Source organism: Leguminivora glycinivorella, chromosome 10 (assembly GCF_023078275.1).
Source record: "Leguminivora glycinivorella isolate SPB_JAAS2020 chromosome 10, LegGlyc_1.1, whole genome shotgun sequence".
Classification (NCBI taxonomy): domain Eukaryota; kingdom Metazoa; phylum Arthropoda; class Insecta; order Lepidoptera; family Tortricidae; genus Leguminivora; species Leguminivora glycinivorella.
This window is the reverse complement of record NC_062980.1, coordinates 6,050,177-6,073,267: the sequence shown is the minus strand read 5'-3', so window position 1 is coordinate 6,073,267 and position 23,091 is coordinate 6,050,177. Positions and strand designations below refer to the sequence as shown.

Sequence of the window (23,091 nt, the reverse complement as noted above, 5' to 3'; positions counted from 1 at the left end):
ACCAGGCTTGGACTGGTTAAAATAATTAATTAATAAAACGTTTTTTTTAACATAATAAACGCTGTAACTGATGGATAATTAGCTACTATATATAAATATTATTTATTATTTATTTATTTACGAACACTATTTTTAATACTCTAAATAAACATTATATTATTCAAAAACGTCTTTTCCAAACTGTGACCCGTTTTATATAAAGCGATCGTAATCCAGAATAAACTTCAGTACTATTCTTATAAAGGCATAACTGCCTTGCGATCACAAGAATCATTCGCCGTTGTGTGCGGAAAGGGTTGCATTACCAGAGATGAGTGAAATAAACTGACTCATAATCTTTGTACTAAATAATTTTATTTTTTATTTTTATTTTTATTTATTTTATTTTATATTTGGATTTCTTTCAACCCCTTTTTGCCAAGAGTGGCACTGAAACTTAGTAGTTCATGTGCTCTGCCTACCCCTTTATGGGATATACAGGCGTGATTATATGTATGTATGTATGTATGTTATTTTATTTTTTATTACATTAATTGGCAATGGCATACAACATATTTAAGAGTAAGTATTTGTTAAAGTTTGCGTTTGTATTTAAATAGTAGCAGTATTATATTTCTGTAGATGATACTGTGAGATCCGTGATTTAATTATCTTAATGATAAGGTCGTACTCATAGTCGTCAATTAAAATACTTCGCGTAGTAATGTTGATATAATTTAAAGTTTCATAATGTATAATTTTGAATAATGTTATCAACTAGGAAGGTGTCATACGTAATACTACAACTTTTTAAATTAAAGGAAAAGTTCAAAAATTCACACCTCCGACAAGACTTTTGGGACACCAGATCGAGCACAACAACTTTTTCTTCTAATTTAAAACATAGTGAGTACCTACCTACCTATTCAATGAACAATACCAATTATTCACTGTGCACACACACAATATTATAATAGGTATACCTAATAGTACCAGCTATAATCCTTATTATTTATCAATCTCTGGTATTAAAATAAATATTCATTGGTCGGGAGACGCGGACTGGGTGAAAGGTCTCATTGTGGTGTCACGCTGGACGCTATTGTGTATCGCGTCGAACGCACATTATGTACGGGTACATAATAGCCGCGTCCACACTGGCCGCACGCCTCGCGAGGCACTGCCTCACGAGGCAATCGCCCGTGAACATGCGCGCACGTTTGCCTCGCGCGTGCAAATTTGTAAGGCAAGATGGCGGCCGGCGGTCAGCTGTTAGTTGAATCCACGAAAATTAACGTAAGTCACGACTTCATTGAGTGTTTATTTGAACTACAGCTGCAAATTAAAGGATCTATGAATATACTTATTGGGAAAGTAACAATTATTTAGAGATAAATTATCACTTGAACTTGCATCGTGAATACATGCTACAAAATCGTGACCCATTTTACTCCTGCCGCGGTTCGACCCTGTTCAAAACAGTTCTGCACATATTTATTTCCGTGGCATGATTCGTCGACTTATAATTCGTGGTTTTCCCATTTTCTTTTGAATAAGGATTAAAAAGAAAATTAAATCATTCACGATTCACGACAATAAATATGTCTTCGTGCAGAACTATTTTGAACAGCTGACCGAGGGCCGCCATCTTGCCTTGAGAAAATTCTCGAGCGAGGCAAACGTGTGCACATGAGCGAGTTTTTCTCGCGTGAGGCAGTCGGCCAGTGTGGAGGCAGCTAATGAATATCGACTCGGCTATGTAAAATACGATACAGGTAGCCCGGCCGGTCAGATCCATGATTTAGTGTGGATATAAATCATTTTAAATGATTCGGCATTGTTTCACACAAAGCTTTGGTCGGGTAGGTACAGTTTGAAGAATAGTTGCTAAAAGCTTTCAAGACCTTCGTCTTACTTGCAATGCTGCAAGCTGCCTGTTAGAGTTTTGGATCTATGTGTTAGAATTAGATATATGTACCTACACCTAGAAAAAAAAACAACAACACAAGATTCACATGAAATGTAAGTGTTTAGAAACGCGCACACTGAACATAATGTGTACACTGGAGAAATTTGCATTGTGAATTTAACAAGTTCGACTCGTTGCGGTTTATCCGTTTGAATCAGCCATACGTATGTTTAAAACAATATGTGTCAGGTTGTTTTTATAAAATCGACTTGTTGATTCAAATATATTGACAATTCAAATGACAAGTAGCTTATTGTTTGAACCAAAGAGCACGTAGGCGCTATTTTAACCAAAAAACTTGTTGAACGAACATGAAAACTGGTTGTATTTTCTCTCAGTGTAGTAACAATAAATCATAAATAAATTTTAATTTCCCTGTTTTGCTGATTGCAAGATATGTATTTGTAATATTTGTATTTAACAATCTTTTTGTAAATAAATATTTTTACCACTTTATCATAACTAAATTCTAAGATATCTAATGATCGGAAAGAACATTCAGGCATATTAACAATGCTAACCAGCCTGAGTCCAGCCAATATTATTACAGCAATTCACAATATTAACATTCTAATAAACAATAAAATAGAGCATGTAACATTGCTACTGTTACTGATAAAATCCTTCATCGCAGTCACAAGGTTTTAATTTTAACTTAAAAAATTATATTTGACATGGACTGTACCATCGTCCATACACATTACTGTCCTATTTCTACCCTAATACAATATCTTTAGGTATACCACTGGTCACATGAGCTGTTCCAAGGCACTGTAGCTGGACGATAAAAGTTACCATCTTGAACTATATTGCAATGCTGTAAGGTTTAGGAATGGTGAAGGTGGTACAAGTCACTCACCGTTACTGGGGGCGACTGGGAGTTCGCGCTGACCGCTACCTGTCAACAAACAATAGATATTTTAACATAGTCCGATGTTATAGTTTACATCACTGGAATAAGTATGGCAGGAGCATATAATATACAGAGTGGGGCCTGTAACAAAGGCGAAGAATTGAACTGTAGGCTATTCTCCTTATACTGATCAACATTTGTTCAGTGACTTTTAAAAATTATGAAGTCTTTAAATTTTTAATTTTTCATACAAAATAAATATTAGCTTCAATGTACGCCATTATTGTTGTCATTGACGTTGTCTGTCACACTTTAGACTTAACAGAATTCACAATACATTAATTACCTCTTAGAAAAAACTTTCAAGGGTGATAAAAATCTAAATACAAGTTATTTTTAAAAGTCACCGAACAAATGTTGATCAGTATAAGGAGAATAGCCTAGAGTTCAATTCTTCGCCTTTTTGTTACAGGCCCCACTCTGTATAGGTAACAGGCGCAAAACTAAACTGTACGCAGATATACTGCCTCCAACAGACTATCATGTGCTAACATTTTGTTGATTATCTCTATGGTTAAAATCGGATGAAAGGTACACTCTACTTTTCATTTGGAATACGAAAAAATTAAAATAATTATGTATTCAATAACCACAAAATTAAAATTTGGAGTTAACCCCGACATAGTGGACCGATTTTCATGAAACATGGCTAAGAACACTCCCGACTAACGGCTTTCAAAAAAAAAAAAATCTAAATCGGTTCATCCGTTCGGGAGCTGCGATGCCACAGACAGACACACACACAGCCAGACACACACTCTCGGTGTTCTTATTTGTTAGTGTGAATTAATTACTTTATTGTAATTTTAATTTAATTTAATCGTAAATGTAAATGTAAATTTAATATATGAACTTTAAACGTCTGAAATAAATGATTTCATTTCATTTCATAATACACTGAGTAGGAAGAATTAACACAAAAATAAGGCGGCCGACTTGTCCTTTCCATATTTACTCATCTGGCTTGGCAGACGGCAAGATAAAGCGTATGTGTCATATGTCATTATCTTATCAGGGAAGATCTTTAAACGCGCTGAAAACGCTCAAATAATTGTCGTGAACTTTAATAAAGGTCGGCGGTATTCACTGACCGGATTGTAATTGAGCTGATGTGTAATGGCCTTTATATTTGGTTTTCATCATTTTTTATCAAAAAGGTAAAATGAGGACTAGTACTTATGACAGTGGGTAAAAACCCAAATTTATTAGGTAAGTACTTATTTTTAATAAAAAAATATATTTATTTTAGTCTACAGTGTCCAATGATGGCGAATCGCTTCCTTTCTGTCTTTCATGCATATACATCGTGTTTTTTTTGTTTTCCGTTAAATTGGACACGTCGTTAGGTCGTCGTCTTTATCAGAAACTACCCTGTATATCACTTTTAGTTAAATTCACCAAAAAAAATTTTCATCGTTTTCATACATAATAAATGAATTAATTAGTGTGAGTGACCCTTAAGAATAATATTTTAACGCCGAGTGTCAATTGACGGCACATTACAAAACAAATAACCATTAGCGAAGTGGTAAACGCTGTCACACACGCGAAGTAAAATACATTTTGTAACAGTAATTATTTTTACTTTTTTACATACATACATACATACATATAATCACTGCCTGTATCCCATAAAGGTGGTAAGAGCATCTTTAACTACTAAGTTTCAGTGCCACTCTTATCAAAAAGGGGTTGAAAGAAATCCAAATTGTGACATTGCAGTGACAGGTTGCCAGCCTCTCGCCTACGCCACAATTTAACCCATATCCCACAGTCGACTTCTACGACACCCACGGGAAGAAAGGGGGTGGTGAAATTCTTAACCCGTCACCACACGGGGAATTTATATTCGTATTTTATATTCGGGGGGGTATTTTTTTAATAACTCAATAACCGTAAGAGTTAAGACGCTAGTTTCTTAGAGAAATTAATTGTATTTGATCTAAAGAACCTTCCCTTGAAATTAACGGAATTCAATAAAAACAGGGTGTATAAAAATCTACTAATTATATATTTGATAGGTATACTCGGACATACCCAAATAGGCAGTAAAAAAGGTGCCTAATCAAAAATGTTATTGCGAATGGTTGACCCTATCGCGTTGACAAAGTGGGCGTGTACCTACTACACTACTAATACTTACAGAAATAAACATCATACGGAATATATGTAGTATTTTTTTCAATAATGTGGATTCAAAATATTTAACATCAAACATTCTAAAGCTTTTTTACCTTTCGTCAACAGGTCCAGAAGCTTGCTAGAAAAATGGTATTCTGCATTAAACATTTTCCTACACATAAATGTCAATCCACTAAATACACTGGCAACACCACTTAAACGTCAAATTTTCCGCGCACTCACTTTAGGTACCTTTTAAAAAACTCAAACCACAATTTGATAGAAAAAACACTGGCACAATTCCCGCGCTATTCAAACGTCACAATAAAAACAATATCGCGTTTGTCCTTATTCTATGTTCGAATTCCAAAACCGCGCCGCTCGAAATTCAAAACCAACTTTTTAATTTTCGTCTGATTACATAAACTGTGTTCCAAATTCAAACGAAACTTTTTAATAGTTGATAGAGGAGCGGGTGACGCGTTCTCATAGCGCTATGCCCGGAGACATGGGACGAGCATTTGTCGCGAACTGTTTAATTGTGTCGCTTGTCCCGATTCATTAGTGCAGCGGGATCAGGGACGGCGTCACCGTATATATTTTTTCGGTACCTTTTTATTATTGCAAAATAAATATATTGGATTAATTTCATACGATTAATTAATTATACAACATGGTTTATATTAGGCGGGTTAGGCCGTTTTCACATTATCCGATCCGATATCGGATGTCGGAAAGATTTCAATAGAAAAAATCCAAGATGGCGCCTGTAATGTATGGGATATCGGTCCGACATCTGATTTCGGATCGGATAATGTGAAAACGCACTTAGCCTATTACGAGTGTTACGTTTTCCCAGTGTTTGCCTTACCTTATCATTTCACCATGGGAAAAAAAAAACAAATGGAGAATTTAATTTGAAAAAGTATCACAAGTATCACAACCTTTACAATTTTTCAAGGGCGCCATATTTATATTTTTCTTAAATATACATACATAATTTCTGAATCTTTGAAGAAATATTCCCACATCTGAAAAGCGCCCTATATGTATATATTATGATTCCATATAATTCTGTAACTACTCGACAAAATCATCTTAATAAAGTATATTATAGCACCTATACTTAAGAATATCCTCCTATTAATTCTTAACCGGTAACAGGCTTAAGTAAACCGTTGCTTTTAAGACTAACACACACTACCTAGTGAACTTTAAGACAAAGGCATTTTTGTATAGGTTAATATGGATAGTAGAATAAAGTCAATGTCCATTCCGGACTTGCGGCCTGACGCTAGAATAACTCAGGGCCATAAGAAATGAAACAATACACCATGTATTTAACAGCGCAGGAACTAACGCTTCGACAGAGCTATCCCATTGAAAACCGCGAACAATCCTCTCTATATTACACGCGTGCATTTTAAATATTTTATTTACATTTGAAGCCCCAAGTACGGCCCACGGTCTTGAGGTCAGGGTTGCCGCCGCTCGTCTTTTGACCCCCATGCGTGCGTCCTTTACCAACACACGACATATACCAATATCTATCCTGCTTGCACAGGCCACGACACATTGCTTGACTTTTAACCCCTCACGTCATTATCAACTCTGTCCCTTTCGGTCGCGTGCCTTCGAGCCTATTGTTGTTTCATTCGAACAGGTTATGACATATCGCTCGACTTATAACCTCGGGCGTTCCGTCCTTTTTTATCGCAGGTTTTTAATAGTGTTTGTCCTTGTCGCTCGTGTCGCGACCCCTACAACTAGCCACTTGAATAGATTAGGTGTTTTCGTATGAGCGCGGGTTCAATATTCATTGATAGTCGTTTTATGTGCACGGTTGGAACAATTGTTTCATTTAGCATTGAATATGCTTCGGGCATGTGAAGGTATAATGGAAATATTAACTAAGATTCAACTGGCATTTAAATCTCTCCAAATTGAACATATTGGTACCTGGTACCTACCTATAGATACGTTTTTAGGGTAGGTAGGGGTACCTTTGTTTTATTCGGGAATGTGAAAATGGAATTTGAGATAGCTTAGAGTCTGTCGTGTATTAATTTGTCGCCACTTGTTTCTAACTTCCTCGTTTTTGCACTTGTATCGTAATCCATACTAATATTATAAATGGGAAAGTGTGTGTGTTTGTTTGTTTGTCCGTCTTTCACGGCCAAACGGAGCGACGAATTGACGTCATTTTTAAGTGGAGATAGTTGAAGGGATGGAGAGTGCCATAAGCTACTTCTTGTCTCTTTCTAACGCGTGCGAAAAGCTAGTGTACTTACTACATTACAAGGATTGTATTTTGGCACATCATAGGTAGGTACGTTTTTTACCTACTTTAGTACCTACCAATTACTAGTTTGTCAGTATTGTCATGCTGCGGGCATTAATCCAGACATTCCAGACACCTTTAAAACAGTCCTTTAGTATTTATATAGCTACTTAGAAATAGTGTTGCGCATGAACTCTCATAGTCTTATTTCATGGTTACTAGATAAGCACCTCAGTAGGTACTTTGTTTCCTACTTTAGCATAGGTAACTACTTACTAGAAACGCAGCCCCGTACAAAATATGTGGTGTACGGTAGCATTATTTTTGACATTTGAAACTGTCTTTTAGTATTTACGACAAAATTTCCATCTCCATCATTTAGATGGCTGGCAGTCCTCTGAGTCCTCAACTGAGCGTTTCTCCGGAAACTTCCTGCCTCGCACAGCTAAGCTGTGGAATGAATTGTCGCCAGTGGTATTTCCGAACCGATACGACCTTCAAACCTTCAAGAAAAGAGCGTACACCCATCTTAAAGGCCGGCAACGCACCTCCAACACCTCTGGTGTTTCGGGTGTCCATGAGCGGTAGTGATCGCTTACCATCCGGCGACCTATTTGCTCGTTTGCCTCCTATACCATAAAAAAAGTATTTATATAGGTAGTAGTAGTGTTGCGCATGAACATATCATGTTATTATTAGTTACATAGATTCTAAATACCTCACAGGTACCTACGTTTTTTTTACCTACTCAATCATAGGCACTTACTAGTAAGTAGTAACGCAGTACAAAGTATGTGGTGTACGGTAGCATTATTTTTGACATTGGAAACTGTATTTTAGTATTTATATAGGTACTTAGAAGTAGTGTTGCGCATGAACACATATATCATGTAAGTATGTAAAAAAGTATTTATATAGGTAGTAGTAGTGTTGCGCATGAACATATCATGTTATTATTAGTTACATAGATTCGAGATACCTCACAGGTACCTACGTTTTTTACCTACTCTATCATAGGCACTTACTAGTAAGTAGTAACGCAGTACAAAGTATGTGGTGTACGGTAGCATTATTTTTGACATTGGAAACTGTATTTTAGTATTTATATAGGTACTTAGAAGTAGTGTTGCGCATGAACACATATATCATGTAAGTATGTAAAAAAGTATTTATATAGGTAGTAGTAGTGTTGCGCATGAACATATCATGTTATTATTAGTTACATAGATTCGAGATACCTCACAGGTACCTAGTTACGTTTTTTACCTACTCTATCATAGGCACTTACTAGTAACGCAGTACAAAGTATGTGGTGTACGGTAGCATTGTTTTTGCCATGGTTGCGGGCATCAATCCAGACGCCGCTAATGGCGGCCGATAAATATTCATCGGCGCAAAAACATGCGCACGCGCCGACGCCCAGCGCTGCGCTTTCTTCTCTGAGAGCTGCGATCTAGCTCTAGCTTGGAGCTGGCATAATATAGTTATAAACTAGTGCACGCTAAGATAAAGCTAGTTGTGTACATACATACAATCACGCCTGTTTCCCAGAGGGTAGGCAGAGATCACGGATTTCCATTTACTATGATTCTGACAAACCATCTAGGTTTGTGCGGGATTTATAATCAGTAACTTTGACAATGTTGTTTGGGGAATATCATCATATTTGGACCAATTTATCAATTATGTCAAAAACACGCGCACGCGGCGACACCCAACGCTGCGCTTTCTTTTCAGCGAGCAGCTATCTCTAGCTTGAAGTTGGTATAATATATCTGTATTTAGCTATAAACTATAATTGGACCCAAAGTACTCGGCATGGTTTTTTCAGAGGTGGAGGTAATCATTGGACATTGCCGACCCGGTATTCGACAGCATGACTGACGACGGCTACGCTTGAGATTTCCTCCTAGCCGCCTACGGACTAAAGTCCCTCCCTCCCCCTCCCCCCTGTTTAGTGTAGTAGTGCAGCAGGCCAGTAGGATTATTATTAGCTCTAAGGGCCAGTTGCATCAAACCGTCTGTAATCGTTAAAGCATCCGTTAAATTATATTGTATGGGAAGTTCCATAGTCGTCAGCTGCGCAACGATGATGTGTCTGTCAAATGTGGATGATGCAACTGGCCTTAAATATAGATATAGACGACATAGTACAATTTAACTGACCATATAGTTACACCCACAATATTTGAACGAGAGCTTAAATGTGGCCGGCAAATAATCGTGCTTACTTGCTACGCGTTTAACCCATTTGTCAAGTCAAGGTCATAATCTAATCAGTTAATTTCGTGTTGCGCACGCAAGTTGTTAATTAACGTACTGTTTAGTTAACCTGACGACGAAACTGTTTTTTTTTAGTCGGGAATCCAAAAGGTACCTAATATGTATACCTTTAATCGTAGCAGGAAGCTGTCGATTCACTAAATCACAACATCTACTGCGCAAATTCACACTGTCTCTTAAACTACTGCACAGGCACATCTCGGACTGGCAATCAAATATATGAAAGAGCAGCCAAACTAGTGGCTCAACAACCTTGCTTATTATCTCATTATTCGTAGCTTCTTTTGTCTTCCAAGTCACGCCTCGGGTCGCGCTGGAAAGCCTGGAAACTTATTGTATCAGTCTGACACGATCTGGAATACGTACTACTTACTTAGATATCTTATATTTTATATTGTATTACATAGAAAAATTAAAACTAGTGGTTCCGACTCTGCTTATCTCATAATTCGTAGCTCCTTGCGTCCTCCAAGTCTCGCCTCGGGTCGCGCTGGAAACTTACGAGCAGACCGACCAACGCCTGCCCAACTGGACCAGACTAGATATCTTGTTTTCTAAGCTGACATGTGGGTTTCCATGGCAGAAGGTCCCTAATCTATTTAAATGGATGGCAGGCCTTCCGAGTTGCGAGTTTCGATCGATCCTGGTCGAAACTCTCATCGATCGATCGATGGATCGGTCTCTGGAACGTACTTCCTTATAAAATTAAAAGCGCCCCAACTAAGTTCGCTTTCAAAAAATCCGTACGAGCTGTCTTTGCTAGCAGAATGAAAAACTCTTAGTTTCACATGTTTCGTCTATATATTTATATATATATAATTATATATATATGGTATATATAGTTATATGTATGTATATGTATTTGTAAATTATATGTGTACTTATGTTTAGTTTATTTAGTATGCTTTCTTTTATTTCCTATGTTTTGATTTTACTTTTGTAATTGTGGCACCGCTTACAGTCTCTCTGCTTAGCCTCGAGGTTGACTGGTAGAGAATACTTTAAAGCATTAAGTCCGCCTTTTTGTACTGCAAGATTTTTCTTTTGTGCAACGATCAACGATCAAGAACGATTTCTAGTTTCTACTTTACAAATATTCAACAACTGAGAATCACACCTACGAGATTTGACCACCGCGCACATAGATACGAAAGTTGAAGCTCCAAATTTTGCTGTTCAAAAATAATTTTAAGCAAGTGTATAAATTACAAAGCAATTAATTAGTCAGGAGCAATGTTAACCAACCAGAATATTTTAAACAAGCCAAATTGGTACTTTGCTACCTTCTCGTTTTATCCATACAAGGACGAGATGTTTGCAATTCTAATAGTTTCCGAGCTTGCTGGAATTGCAAAAGTATTGAAATGTTGCTATAAAAACCGTAAGGTATGCAAACTGTTGTCTAGTGTGCAAAATAAGTAAAACTCTTACAATGTTTCTTTATCGGTTGTGACCCCTCTTACGAAGGTTCAGGGTTTGAATACTCGTCACGACCTATGGATATTTAAGGATGATTCACATTAGGCCAGACTGTGTCCAGATTAGAGCGGTTGCTTCATTTTCTACGGAAAGCATCACGTGATCAGATCACCGATCAGCCGTCATAGAAAGAATCTTATAAATGATATGTCGAAAACCTCTCGCGGTCTTGGTCCAGGCTAGCAAGACTACCGTGAATCGTAGCTGTATTTCACGAATACCTACTATGGTTACTACTCGTAATGCTGAAATTTCAATGGTAAATGGGTTTCAATGGTGGAATGTACACCTATATCGTCGCCTGGAACCTGTTAACTCAGATTGGGTAATATTGTCTCCACTCCCTAAATCTATCTATCTATAGCAGCCTTTAAAGCGCCCGTCTTCGGACATAGGCCTCCTCTCCATTTCTCCACCCTGGTCGGTCCACTGCCATCCGCATCCAGTTATCGCCAGCTAGTTAGCAGATGTCATCTCTCCATCTAAGGGGCGGCTTGCCACGACCGCGGGTGTTAGCGGGCTTCCACGCCATAGTTCGTCTCGCCCAGCGACTATGGTCCATCCTGGCAATCCCCTCAAATATTTCCCCCTAAATATTTGAGAAAAATGAAATACCTACAAACCTACCCTTTATATTTATCTACCTATTCAATTACATGATGAACAAAAATAACAATGTCGGACCAGCATAGCTAGGATCATAGTTTTATAAGCACAAAAACACCTCACCTTCGTAAACAAGAACCAGCAAGCTTCCGCAAAAATCATAAGTCCATACGATTGAGATGAGAGATAATTATGTAAATGATAAAATACGGTTATCTACAATGTGTGTACAAGACGGCACGCTACTAAACGCATAACATATCCATCCATTTACGGAGAAGTGCAGTCGGGGAATGATAAGTGATAAGTATACTTGAGTATAGATATACATAGGACATTTAAATTATCGGACTAAAGTAGCGGTGTTCACATCGCTTACCGTACTCGGGTGAATGAAATGGTTTGGTATTTGATTGTGTGAAGTTGGCTACAGATTTTAAGAGGCAGTAAGTATTCATGTCTCCATAGAAAATTACAAACGTACCAGACTGTTTCATCTATGGTCGGTATTTGAAGATGGAGCAATGATTAGAATCTATCAACAAAGCTTATGAATATCTGTGTCGGAGTCCGGAGTGTTTTGCTTTTTTTGATGATTATTTTTGTTTTTCAAGGCACCGGAGTCCTTCATTCAAACAACCAAAAAGGTCCTAATAGGCTGCGCTGCGCCCAAATGCAATATCTACGTATATCGCTCTTGCGTATAGGCACTATTGGCGAGACAGAGCCAGACTACCTTTCGCGGCGTTTCGTTTTCGTTTCGCGTCGGAGAAATGCCATTCGGCTACGGGGCCTGGAAAGAAATGCGTGATATTAAAATATGATTTCAATTAGCCCAGAAAATAAAACAGATCGACAGTTTATCTAGAACTTTGGTCATAATTGGTTCAGTTTTGTGTGTATGTGTGTAGAAACTTCGATTAGTTTTAGATTTTATTTGCGCAAAATTGTCACCTGAGTTTGCTAAATTGTCCTTGAGTATGAAGGGTAAATTCCTAAAACGCGACAGGAGTTTCTCACGCTATGTAAATTTTAATTTGTTGCCTCTTAAGGTCACATTACACTGGCTGGCTTGACTTTCTCGCACTCGTGCAGTTTTTCAGAATACGTGGCAAGATAACGCTCCGCGGTAGTTCGCTGATTTGAATTTGAAATTAGAACTGCGAGCTGCATGCGTACGCACATTTTTCACACTCCAACGGAAACTTATTGGCTATTGAGTTTTTATGAAGCTTTTTTTTTAAGTATGGGTAAATGGTGAGCCTTTGGATGTTGTATGCATGGCCAGGAGCTAGCCAAGACGACAATCGGAAATCAATAAATATACGATACAAAGAGCCGACAAAGACGGCAGTGCATGTATAATTGTATATAAATTATTGCACTATCATTGAAATTGGCATCATTCTATCAAAGATAGTCTCTTATGTCCTTAGGCGAGAAAGCCCTCCATAGGATCCCGAATTCATATGCGGAACTCTAGGAGTAAGCCAGGGGGCAGCACAACGCTTTCTCACGCGCGAGTCCATGTACATCAAACGCGACTCCAAGTAGGTATGGACTCGCGACTTCAAGTTGTGCTAGACCGCCAGGTGTACCCACAGAGCAGACTTAAAGAATAATGAACGACTAATTAGGAGGAAAATTTTGTTGGCTTGATTGAAGTCTTGTTGCTGAGCTGGCAGAGCGCTGGAGTATCGATCCAGAGGCCGTGAGCCAAGTCTCACCCAAGGCAATTTTCCACTTTTATTCCGTTCTTATCTTGTCAAAAAAGTCGGTATCTTGGCAAAAATGTAAAAAAAATGTAAACGGGAAGTTATTTATTTATTTAAACTTTATTGCACAAATAAAAGAAAAATGTACAAATGGCGGACTTAATGCCTAATGGCATTCTCTACCAGTCAACCATCGGGCTAAACAGAGACATGTAAAAATGGTGCAAGGAGAAGGAAAAGAAGGAAATGGTAGAATAATCAGTTATTATAATGCAAGGTGCAATGAAAGGAAGGAAATGGTAGAATAATCAGTTATTATAATCAGTTATCTTATGTTAGGATGGCACTATTTCGAATTTGATGTGCTATCCAACTTTCAACTATTAGCAATATACTCGAACGGAAAATTGCCGTCTTGGTAAAAAGGTTCCTACTGACATTTTAGATTTGACACAGATACCACAAGAAGACGCTCTAACACCGCCGGAAATGAGAAAAATACTATCTGTCTTAATTCCTTTTACGTTTGACAGTGATTTAAGTAAACAAGACAAGATAATATGCTTGCGTCCAAGTGTCATTCACCATTAGCGTGGAGTCGTCTATCGAGTACAGGGGCCTACCGCGAAGCTCATTCGACTTGTTGCCTCCCCGTCACACTAGATGTGGGTATTCATAAGTGCGACAGAGTAGGAATATGTTGAAGGTAGTTAATGGCAGGCTCGTCGTGTGTCCATCGGGTACGGGTAAGGTACTAGCATCCGTCACGGGTCGCGTGCCGCGCCGTAAGTAGCTCGCCGACGTTTCTCCATTCACACTGTTTCCATTGACCACCTGGCGTAATTGAACATTTTAATATTGATACGTGTGCTGTCTGTCTCTGATCTCAGAGCAGTAAAAAAAATGATTTTTTTAAGCTATAAATGGGCTTACTCACTCCTACAATACAGACTAGCCAAAGCGAAAACACGGCCTATGAATCCTATGATGGAGCAAGCTCCTATAGGTATGAGGAAATCAAAAGTATAAGTAATCAAATAATTCAACTTCAAGGAAAATAGCACAGATGATACCTTCGTGCACCCCTCATCAGGGAAATAGAGATCTCAGAAAAAATACCATTTGTTGAGATCTTGGGGGACTATTTCTATCTCCTTCCGGCAGTCAGAGCCAGCCTTTTTCTTAACTGATTGTTTCATGTGTTACAAGATCTCTCCGTCCGTTTAATGCTAACGCATGTCAGCAACTCAGCAGAAGCCCTTGGCCAGGTGGCTGCCTGTCAAATAGCAGTTAAGTTATGCTCTTTGATAACTATTAATATATTGGCGCTATAGATTTGCCGTACGACAGTGGACACGGGCTGTAAGTGGCAGTTTAAGTCGTGCGATGTAAACGGCGGAAGCGTGGGACGTAGGCGTGGACAGCCCTCCGTCATTTGCGCGCCTCGCGGACGCATGTCAATGGTGAACTGAACTTCTTTTTTTATGTGATAGCAAACAAGAGGCCGCTTGACGGGAAGCGGTCATCGTCACCCATGGATATACCTAAGCTATATCATAGGAAACAAGGGTCGACGTTGCAATTGGCATGGATTTTTATCCGTCTGCATCAGTTCCAAATGTGGCAGATGCCTAAATATCCAGTTATTGAAGAACCCCATGTCATAGCGCAAAGGAAATACTTAGTATACTCACCTCAGAAGATCATTTTACATTCTGCACACTCTGGGAAGAAACGATCAAGATGCTTACTTATTCTTGGTGTGACATGTATCTAAGACGTAGATTATGCCGTGATAAAATTGCGCCCAATTATTTAAGCTGTTCACTTAAAAGGATGCATTGCCTTTTCTAGCCCTCGGGATGTAGTTTTCAGATCTAAGCTTTGGTGCTCCCACAAGGGCTGTTATAAATGTTATATAACAGCTCGGTGTGGGAGCACCAAAAGGGCATATCGTTGTGCACGGGGAACACTGTATCAGGTATATTAATTCAGGGACTACACACTCGCAGAAAATATCTGCTTGTCCCCCAATCCCTAATTCTTCTCCGCACTACCTCTTTGACTTTCTCCTTTGGACCTGACATCCAAGAATTTTAGATGTCAAAGTCCTTGAATATTTCAGACAGTATTTTCTTATTTCCAGGGATGTAACCCGTCCACCACATACCCCATAAACGTATCTAGCAGCAGTAGCATCTCATTACCATACCCACTTGTTTCGTAATTGAAAGAAAACCAGCTTTTAGTTACCAAAAGTACAAATAAGCTTGTCCGTCGTCGTAACGACTTCATAGGCCCATTATTCCCGCCCAAACGTCATGGGAGAGCGAGCGGCCACGGAACCATAAACCACTGGCCTGCTAATAAGTGCCGTGGTAAAAAAGGGTTCAAGTCTGCTGCGACAAATCTTCGGCACTTTAAACGACAAAGGGAAGAGACGGGTTATGATTTTGAAGGTCTACATAAGTATATGTATTTTCGATCGTAAAGATCCTGTCTGCCGAATTCAAATAGACAATACTTGTTTCGTATGTGAGTAAGGGAATATTGAAATATGATATCAATTTTCCAGAGTCAAAAAGGACTTATGTTCAAACAATCATTATTTTTAACTGAGATATTATTTGAGAATTAGTTAACCGAATTATACGACGTGGTGGACCAGCATGAATAGTCTTCTAAATAAAGAAAATTGTCCTGACCCTCGATAGATTGTCACAGAGAAACATAATCAGGAGGGTCGACTCCACCTAACGGGGGAATGATCAAAGAAGAAGAATCGACCGCATTATTTATCTAATTATGGATGTTTTTGAAAGCCATATTTGTTTTACGTCACGATAAACACAATTTTTGACATTGACATATCGAGTCTAATCACATCTAAAAAATAAATAAAATGATTTGTTATTGTTACAGGTGATTTAGTGCAACAGACCCTTAAACGTCCATCCTCTATTTTGACCCCATCCACCCTTGGTGTTTGACAAAATGTCTTCATTCTCAACACAATCTCTGCAAAATCAGCAACACCATCAATCGTCAAAAACATCCCGTCAACCCGCAAGTCAAAGTTTAACAAGCCGCGTGTTAGACAACATCTCGCTTACATGACATAATGTTTGCTCAAACATTCGCAAACAAACAGTAATCAGTTGTCTTGAGAAAATCAGGCCCGGCTGTTCTCACGAGCGTTGCCCATTCCGTCCGACACACTCGTAAATATGTGTCGGGCCGGAGACAAGTTTGGGTAGACCACGCAAAGGATAGCTTGGTAGATGTCCCTTTGCGTGATTTTATTTGTGCCATATTGTTTTAACTTGGAGTTACTTACGTTAAGTGACTTAATATCGGAATATATATTGTATAATAACATAATTGTATGATGAACATAATTGTATAACAACATAATTGCATGTCTAACATATTGTTTTATTATATATACATAGATCCATGTCATCCATGTGGTATCATAGTAAGGTTCTATATATGTCTATGAATTACTAGGCAAAAAGGTAGGAAGCTTTACTGTGACTTAGAAACCATAATTTAATTGAAATATTACAAGTGGATCAGCTACCATAAAATTTTCGGTTATAAAGTACATATTTGCCGCCTGCCTTTGTACACTGACTATTTACAAGCACTGGTTTTACTCATATTCAGTGAAAAAACAGCCTTGTTCTGATAATCCTCAGTATCCATTAATTAACAATTGTTTATAAAAAGTACATGTTTTCGATTGAAATAATCTTCACCTCATACGGCACGACGATATTCAAATATTATACAAGCTACATTTGAACACACATCCCAATACATGTGGCTTCTACATGTATATCTGCGGCCCTTGTCGGACATTGTTAACGATAGTCCTCACTATCTGCCGTGTCGGAGTGAGGATTAGAGGTTACACCGGAGGGCAATAAAGCAGCGGATAGTTTGAATCCAACTTTATTGGGTGCTGTGACAAAGGCCCGAACGCGCGCCTCTTTCGTATGCAGGGTAAGTTTCAATGCGTGTTCTTCACGCTTATTTGAACTGGCAACAAGATGAAATTTGAATTTTATTTATTTTTTGTGCCGCCCACGTTAAAACCTGACCAGAAATATATGACTATTGTCAGGAGGGCGCTGTTATTCTGATGTATGCGGTGACAGTTCAGTTTAGTATGAAGAAAATAGTTCTAATGAAATTCCGCAAGATGCCGCATAGTCATATATTTCTGGTCAGTACGTGTAGCCGAATGGCACAAACGCTCACGAAACGCAACGCTCGTAGATATCTATCTCTATCGCTCTTGCGTATTGGCGCGACAGAGCCAGACTACCTTTCGCGGCGTTTCGTTCTCGTTTCGCGTCGCAGAAATGCCATTCGGCTACGGCACCAGGCTTTATAAAAACATGATTATGTAAAACCGAAATGTACGATAATTGAACGACATCAGTTCATTGTCATAGACTTTATATTCGAATTTCACGAGAACTGAATTTCGGGAGTCATTTTAACCCTTTACAGTACACTATTTTTTTCTCATCAGCTACTTTAAAGAACAGTCGCATTTGTAGTTATACAAATATGTAGGTACTTATAATTATTTCGAGAATCATTTGCCCCGGGGTTAATTCTTATCAACCTTTCCTTCATATTTTTTCATCCAAAATTTCATAGCCAAAAATATGCGGAACAATCTGTCTGAAATACATGGTAAGTAACGAAACGCAGAAATTTTATAAAATTAAAAATTAAATGAAGTAGGTATAACACTTTACACGAAAAAAATTGCTAAAAATTACCAAATTATACCCTTAAAAATATTACGGTTTCCCTAGTATGAATGCGAAGCCAAATGGAAAACGCACATTTTTTCCGTCCCGTCCCCGTGATATATGCACTTACGCAAATTGCCCGCGTAATTGCTTGAAAGGACTGTGTTTTGTGAAAGTGCAGTCTTCCTGTGGGACAATACCGAGTCAACTCACTGTATCATGTTGTCTTGAACCTGTCAAGATGAAAATATACAATAGAACGTTGCGAAAATCTGCTGCAAAGAGTATACGGAAACTAACTAATGTTAATGTATCTTATTTTGAAGAGACACACTTGCAAGTAAGACTTTCAAATTGAAAATGGAATAACTCGAATCTGCGAAAAGTGGGGAATTCGCAATATTGGTAACTATCAGTACCTATCAGCAGCGGCTGATCCATACAAGCCGATTCCCACAGGCTTGCCTAAAATTGATTGCTAGTAAAGTACCTAATGTAAAAGTAGGTTTCTTTTTGCTCAGTATTGCCTAGCAGAAATTTTCACCAGCCGCCACTGGTACCTATAGAGATTTTTTTTTATACACAGACCAACCCCTATAGACATCTATTACAAGACGACTCGCGGTGGCCAGCCTTCCTAGTATTTGCACTGATATAAGCGCGGGCGCTCGCCGTGCCCGATCAGTATCGACCAAGTAACAGACCCGAAAGCAGCGCGTGTTTTTCGCACAAAAAAATTGGAAAAGGGTATTTTGATGCCTTAAAGATGTCCACCTGTAGTGTGAAATGGTGTGGAAAGGTAACAAGAAGCTCAAATTTAAAAACAGACGGCATTACATTCCACAAATAAGTCATATTTATAATTTATTCAGAGCCGGCATAGGTCAACTTACATTGGCCACTTACGCGTCAGTAGAGGGACAGTCATACTTCTGTCCCTTTTCATCTGGCGCGACTGCCCGCCGTCCTTGAAACGGCCAATCACAGCGCGCTTAACACATTCCCCGCCCGCTCCTCGAACCCCAAACACTGGTGACTCGTATCGCGAACCAAATATACAAGACTGCCACTCTATAGGAGGTTCTCTGTGTTTTTATATGTTTGTATCATTTCAGGGGATTGCTCAGACAACGAAATCTGTCATAATTTAAAACTAATAAATACAGTTAGGTATGTACTTGCATTAGCAAGAAATAAATCTTGAATTTATTTATGTATTGTACATAAATAAATTCAAACAAAAATAAATTAAACTTATGAAATAAAACTATGAAAACGGATTATATCGCGTAGGTACGTAACGACTTTATAATACATCCCGATTCCCGACCTTTCAAACACCTTTACAGCGTCCGTGATTAACATGTGGCGATTGTGGCGGGTCACCAGTTGACCACGGACGCTGTAAAGAGTTCGAAACGTCGGTATTATAAATTCATTATAAGACCGAAGAGCTGGCGACTTCCTCGCACAACGTATCAGCATAGCGAGGAAATGTCGCCAGTATCCTTGATACAATGCCTCAAGGGCCTATTTTAGACATTAGCTAGCTTTTAAGTTTAGTCTTAAGTAGTTTCTTATATATTATGTAAATATGTTCATGTAAATAAATAATTTCCTCTAATTCAATATACGCGATATAATCCATTTTCCCCCGACGCAAAAACGACGGAGTTGTTATAAGTTGAACGTGTCTTGTCTGTCTTTCTGTCTATCTCTGTGTGTGTCTGTCTGTGACATCGTAGCTACCGAACGGATCAACCGATTTATATTTAGTTTTTTTTGTTTGTTTGAAAGCTGAATTAGTCAGGAGTGTTCTTAGCCATGTTTCAAGAAATATGTCGGGGGTTTTTCAAAATTTTAATTTTGTGATTAGGTTATTTCATATGTGTAACCATCGCGCTAGCCCAAGACAATATTAAAGGAGACTCACTTAAGCTTTATAAGCCAAATCAAAACGTCATTCGTCATAGCCAGTTAACTGTTATTCGGAGTGTTCACAGCGTAGTGTAATTCGTGTAATGAAGATGTTGACAGGGCAAAGAGACTGTTAGTGTGCTAATAGAGATGTGTTTGACTATTTGTGTACCTTTAACGAAAGCTGTCTGATGTTTACATCTTTTACATAATATACCTACTTTGTGATATTCGCTTGCAAACAATTTACACGGTGTTAAGGTGAATAATTATGATCAATCCACATTTAAGGAGCAATTACGCCGGTGAGGCATCGGATGCTATTAAAGGAAACTGTTAGACAGTGTACGTACTACATATAGAAGGCAGAAGAAGGTGAAACACTACTGTCACCCTCCTGACCCCTGTTTCTCAAGACCTGCCTATTACGCTCTGATCCCAACCACACTTACCAAGGCCCGTTGCCCGCCATTACACCGGGTAGCCACTGGATAGTAGCCGCCAATCTCGTTCTTTAGGTACGGACAATACAGAACCTCTGAAAGCTCAAAAAGTATCTCGACTCATGCATTGACGTTATATCTTGTCACCCGCCAGACCCCTATTCAATAACTGCCTATTACCCTGATCTATCGCACATTTACCCACCATTAACCAGGTAAAGGCACTGGATGTTAGCTGCAAAGAACGTTCTTTCGTACCGTCAATACGGTCAATACGAAAAGACCAGGCCCAAGAAGTATCTCGATTCACGCACCAATGCCTGTCACCCAACTGACCCCAGTCCAAGAACTGCCATTACCCTGATCTACCCCACACTTACGGAGCTATTACGCAGGTAAGGCACTGGAGGCTAGCTGCAAAGCACATTCTTTGGTACCGTCAAAGATATATGTAACTCCGTAAAGACGGATAAAGTCTAAGAAAAAAACGTAGGTACCTCAAAGCCGTAGGAGAAAAAGGTACGGTGGCCTAGATGGCTTTACACCTTTGGGGAACGCTCGGCTAGATGGCGCTAATATTAATATTTGACATTTTAACACATATCAAGCTAACAATATGGGCCAAATTGTCAAGATTGAGGTTCAAAAGTTTTAAGTTTGTGTAGGGAGACGGCAGTCTATGATTACACATTTTACTTTGACAGGAACCCTCTATAATACTCGATCCTCTTTGGTGCCGTCAATACGAAGACCTTTAAAAGCCCAAGAAGTATCTCGATTCACGCACCAATGCCTGTCACCCAACTGACCCCAGTCCAAGAGCTGCCATTACCCAGATCTACCCCACACTTACGGAGCAATTACGCCGGTAAGCCACCGGATGCGACGCCACGGGTCGCCGTCCGACACACTGTCATTTTTTGTCAACGGCTAATCATAGTCTAGGATACTCGTAATAAGAAGTTTTGAGACAGTTACGCGCTTCCGTTTTGACAATTCAGAGGGTTCCGGCAATATGACATTAGGTACATGGCAATACCTGCTTAAAATGAATTTTGAATTTTGAGTGCCTAAGAAAAGAGCTCGTCAGATAAATATGACAAGTACGCTGACCAGTGGGCTATCTCACCCCAGTGACATTTACAGGCATTTTACTCAAATTAGTAATCATTGATATGATATTATGTGCATGTGCAGGTCTTCTTTATTAAAAAGATTAGGTGGGCCATTTTTTTCAAAGTTGTCCCACCCCCAACCCCACTTTTTTTGCAACATGGGTATTTTTTACGAGATTCATAGTCAGAATCGCGAGGTGGGGTGGACAACTTTGAAAAAATGGCCCAGGTACTATCCCGCGATCATTTTTCGTTCTTATTAGCCTCTTCAAAGCCGCACGGAACTCTAAAAACGTCTCAACACACCCCCAGCAAAACCCCGTTGACCCGGCGATACACTCGGCCGCACATTCCATCGTAACGTATGTAATAAAGGTGAACCGTAATTGTATGTGCGGCACGCGCCTCGCACGCGCCATTCGTCCGCTTTTTACCACGTTTTTTAGAGCCAACTGTACCGGAAGAGGTGGAAATCGTTGACTGGCTGTTTTCTTTAGAATTTCTTGGGTGATCGGCGTTTCCGGAAGAAATCTGTAATTTATAGATGTGATACTTTGCTTTAATGACCGTTTTTGTAAGACATGTGCCCTTTACGCATGAGTTGTTTAAACTTTATACGCTCGTAGTAACAAGAGAAAAACAAACTCATAAACAATACTTAACAGATATTTATTGAGATTCAGTCTGGGAAATGTACATAGGTATTTCTTACAAGGGTATGCCAGGCCAGGTTCTGCTCAATCAACTCCTGGGGACTTTATTGGCCGAAAAAAAAACTAAATACTAGAATTTATGTATTTTCAGAGTCGTAGCGTACATAAAACCCTCCTAGTAGGTTTTTTTTTGTAAAAATAGAATAATTGTATGTAGATACAAAATTTCAATCCACAGATATTTTAACTATATTATACTTACGAGACTTACTTTACTATAGTTACAGATTATTTAACAATTTGCTAGAGATAAACTAGAGCCATGAAATGTTAAAATAAGGTATAGGTAAGTATTTTTAAATCAAAACTATGATTTCTCCATCCCCTGTAAACTGGATAGCAATAGACCACAAAACCTGAGGTCAAACCAGTACGTCATAAAAACATGTGCACATTAATAACCAACATTATCGTGAAATGACTCGCTTCGATTCATTCTTTCATTAATAACTATCTCAACATCCCTAGTAATTATGAGCATAGCACGCGCCACTTTTTCCCATCACTGGGGTCATATTTACACTTCCAATTTCAAAAGGCACCAAGTCTTTTAAACAACCCAACGCAAACGCGACTTTTAAAATTATACGGCTATGTTCAGAATAGAATAGGTGTTTTATCGAGTTGATTTTCTATTGTTTTACAGATGCTACGTTATCTACATACATCATCTGAGCTTTTTCTTGGCAGGCGCGTGCGGCCGCGGTTCGCTGGTTTTTATACTCAATGTTCACAGAACATGATTTTACATTTTATTGCACTTTGCAAGTTTTGTAACGGTGATT

General features: G+C 38.8%; 1 protein-coding gene across 2 annotated transcripts in view; it reads right to left on the bottom strand.

Moving 5' to 3' along the window:
- The window catches only part of LOC125230119, a 512,573-nt gene that overhangs the window by 423,190 nt on the left and 66,292 nt on the right, over positions 1-23,091 (bottom strand). Inside the window, exons 1-2 of one of the 2 annotated variants that reach the window (XM_048135150.1) lie at positions 5,096-5,475; positions 2,808-2,846 (exon numbers count right to left, since the gene is read on the bottom strand). In XM_048135150.1, coding sequence (XP_047991107.1) covers positions 2,808-2,846; positions 5,096-5,162 — 106 coding nt within the window. In that variant the 5' untranslated portion in view covers positions 5,163-5,475. Of the gene's footprint in view, positions 1-2,807; positions 2,847-5,095; positions 5,476-23,091 lie in introns of those variants that run through there. The other variant, XM_048135148.1, reaches the window with a different exon arrangement.